General features: G+C 41.4%; 1 protein-coding gene across 1 annotated transcript in view; it reads right to left on the bottom strand.

The window, feature by feature from the left end:
• The window catches only part of Myo16 (myosin XVI), a 356,137-nt gene that overhangs the window by 250,847 nt on the left and 92,031 nt on the right, over positions 1–13,259 (bottom strand). Inside the window, exon 9 of the mRNA XM_028766338.1 lies at positions 5,343–5,493. Within this exon, the coding sequence (XP_028622171.1) occupies positions 5,343–5,493 (151 nt within the window). The remainder of the gene's footprint in view (positions 1–5,342; positions 5,494–13,259) is intronic.

Raw genomic sequence — 13,259 nt, 5'->3', positions numbered from 1 at the left:
AGAGGCAGAGGCAGAGGCAGAGGCAGAGGCAGAGGCAGAGGCAGAGGCAGAGGCAGAGGCAGAGGCAGAGGCAGAGGCAGAGGCAGAGGCTCTGTCTTCAACATCTCAAGCCTGGGAGGGCAGAATGTCACATAATCCGTTTAGAAGACACCATGGCTCAGAGTTCCTGGGCCTTGGACACTTATCCATTTCTCTACAGGAGAACACAATATGCCAACAGAAGCAAGATTACTCACTGAAAAACCAAATCGTAAAATATTCCTGATCTCAAAACTTCTGACAACTAGCCACCTTGCCCTAAGTCTCAGATACTCAATTCATGTGAAGAACTTAGTCCAGTGTCAGCTCTGTGGCTGAGCATGTAACACAGGTGTGTTTAGTTACACAGTTCCATGGCAATGGCCACTCTGCAAACTTCCATGAGGGACATCCTGGAGGAAGGGGGGGTGGGAAAGTGAGGACATTACTGGATAGCCCCTTGCTACATAAAACACTGTCAGTGATAAAGGTTAAGGGAGCTGAGGGTTAACTAAGATTTATTTGGGAAGAGTAGACACAGGGACCACACACTGTGGTGATATCTTCTAGAGTTGAACAGAGACAGGCTCAATTCGAATACTTGTCAGGGTTGATGATTAAGGAACAGAAAGGGAACATCAGAGGAAAGGACTCTAAGAGGAAACACGGGAAGTAGAAGAAACCTATATAGTGCATGCGGCAGCTTCTTGTCAAAGACAGGTGAGAGTGACCAGACCTCACACGGAAGAAGCTGCAGGCAGAGTGATCTGATTCACTATTCAACAGAATTTCAGGCTGACAGTGGGAAGAGCTGACTTCATGATTGGTGACTCTATTTTTCTGGTCCTTATTCCCAAACACGGATGAAAGACGACTTAAAAGAAGTATTTGACCTCGGAGGGCAGAGAAACAGAATCACTGCTAGCAAGGAAGCTGCACTGGTGACACCAGCTTGACCTAAGACGTCAAGGTGTCAACCAGGAGAGGGAAAGCCAGAACTCAGCTGTCTACCTTCTCTTTCAACAACTTTTATTCAGTTGGATGAAACCACCCACTTATGGGGGTTCCTCTCTCTTAAATTAAAAATCTCTGGAAAACCCTCACAGGCATGCCCAGAGGTTTCAAATCCCATTGAGCTGACAGTGAAGATTGATTATCAGAGTAAGAGTTAAGTTGGGGGCTGGTTACTACTGTGTAACAGTCAGGAAAGGGAGGGCAGTGTGTGACGAGCAGCTCCAGAAACATGTTCAGGAGTTCACAGAGTTCCTAGCTTCTCTACTCTCTGACAGGCTTTAGGTTAGTAGTTTGATGTAAAGACAGAAAAAGAAAATAAAAGGAGATGTTATCTCTCATCTCCATGTGTTCTCAGTCCGCTGGAAGGATGAGCAAGGACATAAATAATAAATTACAAGAGTAGAAAATGCACAGAAGGAAAAAGATCTCTGAAAAAGTTTGCTCTGTGGTGATCTAGGCTGTCCTTATTTGGGGGCTGTGCTCAAATTGTAAGTGAGAATCATTTGGAAGAACAAGTCTCTTAAGATGGAGTTGAAGAACCAGGATGGTGTGTGGGACGCCTTTGAGGACCAGGGTGGCTGTGAGTGGAAGCAAAGAGCAGGTATGTAGAAGTCGTGAAACCCTAAAGAGTTCAGGAATAGCTACACAGTTCCAAGAGTTATGGCTGCCCAGGGTATTAAATGGCTGGAAGACAAGACTAGCTTCACCTTATTAAAGCGTCCTTTCAGCAGTTGAAAAGGTAACGGGCAGAGGTGCCATGGCTGTTTAGTAATTACCCAACACAGGAGGTTCACAAAGGGAGTTGGGAGAGGAGGCAAAGCTGGACATACCCACTATGCTGTCTAGTTCTTTGTCAACTTGACACGAGTTAGAGAAAACCTCGATTAAGAAAATTCCTCAATAAGAATGGGCTACAGGCATTTTCTTGATTAGTGATTGATGGGAGAGGGCCCACCTCATTGTGGGTGGGGCCACCCCTGGGCTGGTGGTCCTGAGTTCTATAAGAAAGCAGGTTGAGCAAGCCAGGAGGAGCAAGCCAGTAAGCAGCACCCTTCCATGGTCTCTGCATCAGCTCCTGCATTCAGGTTCCTGTCTTGTTTGAATTCCTGTCCTAACTCCCTTCAGTGATGAACTAAGATATGGAAGCGTAGCTGCAGCTGGTCATGGTGTTTGTTTATCACATCAATAGAAACCCTCACTAGGACCCTTACTAAAGACAAGGGAGGACTACAGTGCTCAGTAACCGTTTGCTACGATGTAAGTTAGAGGAGTTGAAGATTTTCCTTTATCAGTGAACTGTTCTGTACTCTAGAGTGGTTGTCCTTAGATATAACAGGAATCTTTAAAAAAGTATAGATGGAAAAATATACATTTTGTAGAAAGAAAAGAGATCCTGGCAGAAGTCCTTACATGGATATATAGGAAATGAAACCTATATATGTGGAGGCACCTATAGAGGTCAAAGAGGGTGTGCAAAGTTACAGATGGTTGTGAGCCACAAGATGTGGATTCTGGGAACAGAACCCAGGACCCATCTCTCCTGTCTCCATCATCATCAGAATCTTAGTTTAAAGTCTTTATGAGCATCCCACCACTTTCTGCAACTAAAATCTCATGCATGATATAGATCTTCACAACAAGAATGTAGGTATGGGGATACATGTATAGTCAGAAAGAATAATAGACGTATATGATATGCCATGTTGTATGATACATATGATTGCAAGAATGTGGACCATTCAAAAATAAAGTCCAAACTGTCTGCAAGTTAGTATGCATTCTAACTCTCAAAACAAGAGAGAGAGGGGGGAAGGGAGGGAGAGAGAGAGAAGGAGAGAGAGAGAGAGAGAGAGAGAGAGAGAGAGAGAGAGAGAGAGGGAGGGAGGGAGGCGGGGACTTAAGAGGCACAACTTCTACTAATGCAATAAAATTCCTCTTTTACCCAGGGACAAGTCTAGATTGTTCAAGTCAGTTTCTACTGTAGGTAGAGAAAGCATTGCTGGTATTGCCAGAAAGCCCATAGGAGCAACTCCCAGCATCTAGCTAGAAGCCCTCAGGTTCTTATCCCCAGCCATACGTTTGCACTGGGTTGAAGAAAATGTTCTAGAATGGCACTGAATGATTGAAACAATTTATGGCTGGTTTACACTTATACAGTGATTCACATGGCACCAGAGACCATCAGGAACAGGCAGCTCCTTGCAGTTATCAAGATTTCAAAGTCAACGGAAGAGAGCTCTGATGCTTGATTCTAGGCAGCTTTTGAAGGCATGCGTTTCTTACAGAGATTCTACACAAGGCAGTTTTTCTATGTCTTTTGCAGAAGGATGGATGGGACTGGAGATAGCCTTTAACTATTCATCTGCAGAGTTACCATTTGGTAAAGCTACATTTTACAAAAACCCAGAAGAAGAGGTGCTAAGTGGTTTTGTTTTAATTTTCAAAAATGTCCACGCTACATACTTGTCTCTAAAATGTTACTTTGTACTTTGTTGCGTTGAAAAGTCTTTTCCATGGCTCTCCTATGGAGCGTGACTGCATGACCCAGCCATCTATAGCATGGCTTCTTCTATGAAGAACCATCCAGTGGCTCATTGCTTGAATCGTCTGTGATCTGGCTTGCAGGGGAGACTTTAATGGGTTTAGTAAGTGTTATATGTCAGTAATCCAAAATCCCCACCATGTCCTTCAAAGGCAAGGTATAGAAAATGACCAGTGTTCTTACATCAAGGATACATAAGAGGCGTCAATAAGAACACAGAAATCACCCACAAGGAAGGTCCTGCCTGATGCTGGGATGGTGTAAAAGCCTTCTTAGTTTTGAAGAACTTGTTTGTTTTCTAGAAACCCCATGTTAAATGATCACTTACAATCTATTAATTCACTAGACAGAATTAATTCGTCTCCACAGAGGCCCAAATCTCAGCATTTACATCAAAGAATGAATCGGGGTTGTGTTTCTTTAATTAAATAAGCATTTATTGCTGTACTATGGATAGACTTAGATATATTTAATAGCTTGAAGACAAATTAATGGTAACATAGAATAGCTCACATATCAGCGCTACACGGGGCACGTAAGGATTACAACTGCATTGTAATGTTTCTGTTAGTAAGCTTCAGTCGTGGGAAAGTCTGATTCATCTCAGTTTCCACATGTAAGCCAGTTAAGGAAATACTTCAAAACAACGGCAATAAAAAGACCTCCCAAACTCTTTTTGGTTTCTTTGATTCATTTTAAGCAATTTAAATTAAATTTTAATAGTGAGCAGAGGGTATCCTGGTTAGTTTAGCTGCCAATTAGACACAACACAGAATTACCTGCAAAGAGGGTATTAATAAGGTATTGTTTAGATCAGGTTGATATGTAGGCATATCCACAAGGGAGCGTCTTGATCATTAACTGAAGTAGGAAGACATGGCCCACTGTGGGCACTGACATTCCCTAGGCAGAGTATGTCCTGAGGATCATTAACTGAAGTAGGAAGACATGGCCCACTGTGGGCACTGACATTCCCTAGGCAGAGTATGTCCTGAGCGGTTTAAGAACAAGGACGTTAGCTGAGAGTGATCGTGTGAGCAATGATGTATTTATTCTTCGTTCTCAACTGCAGCTGTGATGTCACCAGCTGCCCTGACTTCCCTGCAATGACCGATTGTAACTGGGAACTGTGAGTTAAAATAAACATGGTCCCCAAAGTTGCCTTTGTCAGGGTATTCTTTTTTCCACAGTCACAAAACTGACACCAGAACGAGACTATTTGGAAAATGAATAAAAGACAGTACTCTGAGTTAGAGACACTGAAACAGGAACACGGGTGAGCATAACTCTGCTGTTCACCAAGCACCAGACACAAGAAATCATTTACTTCTGTCATAGAAAGAAGAAAACGTATTAGTTTCTATTTCTTAAGCTCATAACCCTCCAAAATAGCAAAGCAATCTCCCTTAAATTGGGCATTGAATCTTAAGTGATCACACACACACACACACACACACACACATCATAGCTTCTTTTTAAAAGAAATGCCTCTCATTGTATCTTTTTACCAATGTATATGTAATTGGAAGAAACAAAAAAAAAAAGAAAAAAGATACTACTTAATGATCAAAGACAACTGAAAATATACTGCAAAATTAAAACTTCTCTAAAATTAAATAGCAATTGTATTTATTAATGACCATTAGAATGACCATATTGACAGGAATTCTAAACAGAACACTAGTCTATGCGTTTTTAATGTATCTTTGAATGGAAGGTAGCAGGTTAGCTTTGAAGATGTAGGTTTTCACCGTGACCTTGCAGTTACCTGCTCTGACTTGCTGCAGCTGTTCACCATACTGGTCTCAGAAGGGCCGTCCTGGGACTCCTGCTTGCACAGACCTTTTGTTGTGTCTTTGAACATAATATCTTTTTCCAGTAAACTGTCCTGCTTGGCGATTGGTAGCACCAGGGGACTTCTACAAGAAACAATCAATACCGTAATTAGTTTTCTTCTAACATTGCTGTATCAATCAAAAGCTACGGGAGCCTGGACCACAGAAGGTATGTTTACTCAGATAAAAACGTGTCCTATAGGTGCAGAAAATGTAAAGCTTTCTCTTCACCCCACCTGCCATTCCGTTTTACCTCTGAAAAAAAATACATTCATTTCAACTCCAAAAGAAAATGTTTACCAGGATATATTTAACTGTAATAGAAAGATCAATAGGTAATTTAAAAATTGCTTGAAGTGCATGATTGCACTAGGCACTGAATTTAAATGTGAAAAGGGATTTGTAAACAAATGAAAAAGTTATAATCATGATTAAAATACAATGGGTATAAGATTTAATGTACAGAGCCATAGGCAATATTTTGAGTTTGTATTGAAATGTTAGAATAAAAAAATTAAGTGTTAAGGACTGCCATATTACAAACAGATAAATGCTTGTAACTTTCAAACAGTTCAGACAAGGCAAAGCAAGATATAGACAAAAGCTACTGCAAGCCCTGAATTCATAATATTCCCCACAAAATAATTACTGAATGTGCAACATGACACTTTACAGCAAAGTTTGAGAACAATCTCCTTTAATGTCAGCGTTCAGGCAGAAATGCACGTCCATTTTATCAAGTGAATGTATACAGACAGTTGTGTCTTCTGATGCGTAGGAGTGGGGATGACTCTGGTTAGAGCTGGGTGAACTTGTTCTGTTGAATTATAAGTTAATCTGTTTCACACACAGTAAAATTGGTTTGTTGTAGGTATACAGTACAATGCTCTTCCTCTCCCCCTCATTCCCTCTCTCTATCTTTCTGTCTCCGTGTCTCTGTCTTTCTGTCTCTGTGTCTCTCTCTGTCTCTTTCTGTGTATCTCTGTCTCTGTCTCTCTGTCTCTCTCTCTCTGTCTCTCTCTCTCTCTCTCTGTCTCTCTCTCTCTCTGTCTCTTTCTGTGTGTATGTGTGTGTATGTGTGTACAAGCACCTGAAGAGGGATATGAGGAAGCCAGAGGTTGATATCCTCAATTGCTTCTCTACCTCATTATTTTGAGACTATGTCTCTCAATGTCTCAGTGAGGGTTTCTATTACTGTGATAAAACAACGTGGTCAGAAGCAACTTGGGTAGGAAAGAGTTTATTTCACTCATGGCTTCACACAACAGTTCACATCAAAGCTAGTGTTTTCGGGAACTCAAGCAGGACAGGAACCCAGAGGCAGGAGCTGATGCAGAGGACATGGAAGAGTGCTGCCTAGTGGCTTGCTCCGATGGCTTGCTCAGCCTGCTTTCTTATAGAGCCCAGGACCACCAGCCCAGGGATGGCACCACCCACAATGGGATGGGCTCTGCCCAATCAATCACTAATTGAGAAAATACCCTATTCTCATCAACCCCAAGACTTGCTGTTTTGAGTTGGTTACTGGCCAGCAAGCCTGGAGGATACAGATCCACATGTTGCTGCCTGCCCAGAGGTGGTGACAGACACACATCATCACACCCAGCTTTCAGGGGGTAGTAGGGATTCAAACTGACATCTGCATGCTTTACTCACTGAGCAGCCATTCCAGTCTCAGTTCAGTGATATGTGACAAAAACATTTATAATCCTGTAATCAAAATAACTAGTCATGGAGAGAATTTATTTTATCCTCCCTTCTGTGCCCATTGGAATCAATTATTAAATGTTGTCAGTGGTGTCTCACTATGATTTTAATTAGACTGTCTTATGTTTTATATGTTGACTGTTAAAGGAAAGCTGACTTTGTTTAAGGAGTGCATGGTGGTGTATTGACACAAGCTGGGAATGATTATTGCAATGGCGTTGATTCAGAGACCATGCTGACCATGACCTCAGAACATATTCATTTCAGACCTGCACATCTGTACCTGTGACCCCAGTCCTCAGCGAGCACCGCTGTAGCCTCTGCTCCATTCAGATCTGCCTTTAGAGTTTCTACCTGAGCAAGGTTGTGAGGTACGAGTGTTTGTTGGTCTGCCTTACTCTATTGCACGTGATGCACTGCCGGTTTATCTATGTTGTTGCAAAGGGGAGGATTAGTTTCCTAGTTTGATAACTTCCCAGTGTAGATTGGTCCCTGAGTTCCCATCTCTCCAAGGGTGGGCCCTGAGAACATTTCTGTATATTATTCATCGTGAAGAACACTGATGTGAACACAGAGTACAGAGAGGTCTTCAGGATCTCTACCTCACTTCTTTCCAGATAAGGCCCAGCAGTGGGGTTCTGGAATCACAAGGCAGGTGAATTTTAACTTTCTGAGCGACCTCTATGGTTTCCCACAACCCAGCCTGAGCACAAGTCTACTACCACACTCTCACCAGGACTGCCTCAGGCCTCTTCCAAAGCAGGCATCCTAATGGGTGTAGTAGATTCTTATCTCTCTGAGGTTCTGATCTTCATCTATTTGAGGTTAGCAATACCAGGTACTTTCCTAAAGATTCTCAGCTGCTGGTGTGTCTTCTCTGCAAAATAATGAAGCCTTAAGGCTGTTTTTTAAAAAAAATTTACATGCTTTATTTTTTGTTTTCTTGTTATTTGCTATTGAGTTCTGTGAACTCCTCATATATTTTGATATTTATCATGTACGAGGTTTGCAACTTTAATCCGTTATATATTTTTAAAATTGCATTGATTGACTGATTGATTGATGGACTGATTGTGTGGGGGAGGTGTGGCTGTGCACACCATGGCATATATATGTTTGTCAGAGTACATATGCAATATTTGTGTCTTTTCTTCCACTACATGGGTTCTGGGAATTGACCTCAGGTCACGAGGCTTGGTGGCAGTTGAGTTTGCCTGCTGAGTCATGTTACTGGCCTCAGTGATGTATTTTTCTGTGCAGAAGTCTTTTAGGGTGGAGGAGTCCCTCTTGGGGACATTTGCTTTTGTTCCTTATGCTTTTGGCATTGTATCTGAAAAAATCCAAAAATAGCAGTCAAGGTCCCTGTTAAGGAAAGTGTTCTCTGTGGGCTCCTGTGATTAGAAAGCACACATTTCACCTGAATGTGTTCTCTGTGGGCTCCCTCCTGTGCTTAGAAAGCACACATTTCACCTTTATTAGTCTCTCCTTTATGTCTCTACATCTGTAAAGTGAAGGCCCTGTTCAGCCTTTGGAGAGCAGGTGTCCAGCTGTCACAAGGCCACGTACAGAGGAGGCTGTTGTGTCCCTCTGTGAGTTGCTGTGAAGGCCCAGCTGGCCACACCTGCCTGAGTCCACTTCTGTGGACATTATTCTCTCCTACTTCTCAAACTGTTCTAATCCAGTTCCATCCTGAGTAAGGCAGGTCTGGAGTATAGTTTGAACTCAGGAACGAGATACTTCCAGCTTTATTCTCAGAGTTGATTTGGCTATTTCAGTTTTGTAGTTTCAGGCAGTGTCTCTTCAGTAAGGTGTGTGTGGGGTGATGCTCTCTGCTTTTAGGCACTAGATGTTCTATATTCTGGACACAAATATTTAGATGAACACTTGAAGATTTCCTTCCTCTCTGCATTCTTATCAGTTTATTTCCATGACAATATAACTCAACTTTTTTTTTTCATTTTTGGGTTTTCCTTTGTTTTTTATGTCTTATCTAAGAATTACTTTCTCAACCCAAGCGCAGCAAAGTTCACTCCTTAGGCTTTATTCTGGAATTTCTAGCCCTGTGGTCTCCTGTGTGTGCCCTCCTGTTTACATGGCTTTCTATAAATCGCAGCCCAGTGTCTTTCCTTACAGCTGCCTGAGTGTTTCAGCACCCATTTTGAGAACAAATCCTGTCTTTCCTCAACTAATTAGCTGTATTTGCTGGTGAGATCAATCGGCCATTGGTGAGTCTATTTCAGGGTTCTCCGTGTGTTGCATTGATACACTACTTTATTGATTTGATTGATGGCCCTGTCTCAGGAAGAATTAACTCACATGAAACATCCAACTTTGTTTGCTTTTAAGATTTTTTTATTTATTTTATTTGTGGCTATTCACTGCACTTAGCATATTTATGTGAAACTCAGAATCTATGTGAATTTTCACAGAAACGCCTGTTGGGATTTTGATGAATGTGTTTAATTGACGAACGGATATGGAGGGAATTTTAATGCTAGCAGCGTTGAATTCCGTCACTCTGAAGAACTCTCGACTGGTCTGTTCTGATCTTTGCTAATTCCTCTCATCAGTATTCCATAGCTTTTGTAACTGAAACCTCCTATGTGACGGGCTGCATTTATTTCAGCACAATCCCCGGTCTGTGGTATTGTAAATGTATGTTTGAATTCGATACAATCATTTATTGCTCGTCAATAGAGAATATAAATGATTTGTGTATTAATCTTGATGGGGAAGTAGATAATAATTCAGAAGACTTTTATGATAATTACAGAGTCTGTTTTGCCGTCTGTATCCATGTGGTGTCTCCCTGGCCACACCTCAGAGCATCCTCCTGCCTGGCGTCACAAAGCACTTCCATGAGCTCACAGGAAAGAGCGGTGGGTTCAGCAGAGCCAAGCCCTATTTCTCCTCACCGTTTCAGTCTCGAGTGAAGTCTTCATAGACACCTTTGTCTATCCTGATGTTGCTTCTCTGCAAGGCTAATTAATAATGTTTTTCTGCACTTCCTGGCTTTTCAAAGTAAACAAGATTTACTTTGTTTTTCAAAGTAAACAAGATTTACTTTGAGTACAAAAGAAAACAATATTGTTAACTGAAATTTACCAGTGAGGCTCAGAAGAAACAACTGTAATACTGTGTTTTCTAGGAGAAGCCTTCCCTAAGGGCAGGTTCCATAAACACAGGGGTAATGAAAGCAGCCTCATGCCAGGCCATCAAGTCTTCCCTAGCCCCCACTGTGGAGAATTCCAGAGGGGAAGACAATGACAAGGACCAGCCTTTGACCTCTGCTTTACTTTAGTCAACACATATTTTGATTAAAAAAAAAAAAAGGAAAAAGTGCCTGCAGGGAATAGGATAAATAGGATTTTATTTCTAAAATGGAAATAGAAGTACAATATGATAAGACCAAAACCAATCTTCCAAGCGCCAGATTTCCTTCCTGAGAAAAATTCCTCAGGAGTTGATTGATGGTTTTATTAAAACTTTACAATTCTATTCTGTAGAGATTTAGCCAGGTAGTCATATGTGATGCTTAACGGGCTGTGTGTCCTGTAGAATTTATTATTATGTGGATATATGAATGGAAGTATACACTAGATGAGATCTGTGGTTGTGAAATTCTTTTTAAAGTAAGGCAATATTGATATGTGAATTGTTGTAGAAACAGCGATCCAGTAACTCATTAAAAAAACATTATGCTGAAGGAAAAACCACCTAAGTCGTCTTATATGGGGTTTTCCTGTTTTAACCAAAGTAGAATATGAGTCTCGGACTAGGGCAGTTTTAAACTGAAAGCATTTATTTGTCTTGGTCTTTGGGCTCAGGCATTATGACATAACCCATGAGCTTAAACTGTTCCTGCTTATTAATGTTTAAAGATATGCATTTCTGATGGAGTGCATGGTAGAAGTTTTATTTATCTGCCTATGACATCATGACTTACTGCACAAAATGCTCAAGGGGTAGTAAGAGTTGGAGCAAGAAGGAAGTGTTTCTTGTGTTCTGAAATCCCAGAGAATCTACTCTTAATAGTGCTGGTGAATAGACTCTGGACATGAATGGAAGGTCGAGGTTGCTATGGACGACAAGATGAGCAAGCATTATGCAGATGAGGTAATGGCAAAGCCCGCAGAATCAGGGCCGGAGATGTGAGAGTACATTTAGTTCATCAGGGTGTTGACATGCTGTCATTTAGAGCTGGGAGCTGCCACTGAATGTGATGAAAACGCAGCCTCTGATTGTGGCATGGGAGGAAGCCTGTTTCTGTGGATTTTGACTGTGCAGATAGAGCGATCTGAAGTTCCCCCAGGCACTGACTGGGGGGTTTGTTCCCAGGTTGTGTTGAGGAGAATGCCGCCTTTTCATGGTTAATGCTTTCAAGAACCAGCATCTGTACTTTCTCAAGGAAGAAAAGGTACATCAGGGCACCTACAAACTTCTGTTTATAAGGAGCCAAGACACAGAAGCCAAAACGCCCTCATGGAAGTGTTCTTACTGTCTCTTCATGACCAATGAATGCACCCCACTCTGTCTCAGGTAAGACACAATGACCTTAAGGGAACAACTGTGGCCAGCTCATGATTGTCTGACCAGAGCAGAGATAGATATACGTATTCCAATGCCCATTTGCTGTCCCACTGCTGCTTTGAGGATTTCAAATCTTTCCTTTGTCTTCCTAGAGCTCAGGGTCTCTACAAGCAGCTGGAGGATGAGATTTCATAATAAAACTGTAGGTCAGCAAAGCTTTAAGGTTATACCTGGTGTGTTGAGGTTTGACTCACTGACATATTTGCTCAATGTTTGGGAGACCCTGGCTTTTTGGTTTTTATTAATAGTGTGATGGAGGAAGTAAGGAGGAGAAGGGGAAGAGGGAAAGGAGAGAGTAAAGGGGAAAATACTTTATTTAAATCAGCAAGAATTATGTTAAAGGGCTGGAGAGATGGCTCAGTGGTTAAGAGCATTGACTGCTCTTCCAGAGGTCCTGAGTTCAAATCCCAGCAACCACATGGTGGCTCACAACCATCTGTAATGATATCTGATGCCCTCTTCTGGTGTGTCTGAAGACAGCTACAGTATACTCATATACATAAAATAAATAAATCTTTAAAAAAAAAAGAATTATGTTAAAGAACAGTACCCAGTTTACTAGAACTCAAGGAATAGCTGGACAGAAGATTCCAGGGGGTTGAAACTATGATAAAAATAAAAATAGAAAAAAAAGAGAGGGAAAGATCAAATCCCAAGTTTGTTCCAAAAGGAGATGGGAACGGGACTGTCATATCTAGGTTAGAAGAATGAGTAGGTAAAGCATCTGTCGGTGATGCATGGGCTTCCTGCTTATGTTAATACACTGGTTTGTTTCCCATAGAGAAGTTCCCATCATGTTTCAGAAATGTATCCAAATCAAAAGCCACTGTTACAATGGAGACACAGTATCAATATGCTCCGTCTACTGCCATCAGCCTGGCAGGTAGCGCTGTGCTTCCTCCAGACTGGGGGCTACACACTTCCCACCTGGCCTTGCAGCAGCAATTACTGATAATTACTGGAAACCCAAAAGAGTGCCCTCACGGAAACCCTAGCCCTCAACACAAGCATGCATTTTATCTGGGTTTTATCGCACATATTTGCTTCTTGTTATATGTATCCATCACTACATGGTAGAAATGACCAGATAAAAAAATATGTCACAACCAAAAACTATAAAAAAAAAAGTGTGGAAAGTGCTCAGATGTCACCCACCACATCTATTTACTATTTACCACAGAGTCGAGGCAACAGGAGGACAATGTAATCAGACTATACTTTAACCGTGTAGAACAAAGAAGCCATTGATTATTCTGCTCATAACCAGATTAATCCATTGTTTAGTCAATAATATGAAAACCACGAGAGTTACCAATTAGAACTGCACATTCTCTTTCATCTTTAAAATAAAATAAAGTGCAGAAGACATCAATGACAGTACAAAGGTGGATGTTTGCCTACTCAATGTAACCTTGTCTACACTTTAAAATTTTTGCTTTTTTGTTGACTAATTTTGTTCTTGGACAATTTAATACATGTATCTGGGGATTCTGTTTTTCTCTCTTTTCTCTCTCTCTCTCTCTCTCTCTCTCTCTCTCTCTCTCTCTCTCTCT

This window comes from Grammomys surdaster, unplaced genomic scaffold (genome assembly GCF_004785775.1).
Source record: "Grammomys surdaster isolate TR1022 unplaced genomic scaffold, NIH_TR_1.0 167, whole genome shotgun sequence".
NCBI lineage: Eukaryota > Metazoa > Chordata > Mammalia > Rodentia > Muridae > Grammomys > Grammomys surdaster.
This window is presented reverse-complemented; position numbering and strand designations above follow the sequence as displayed.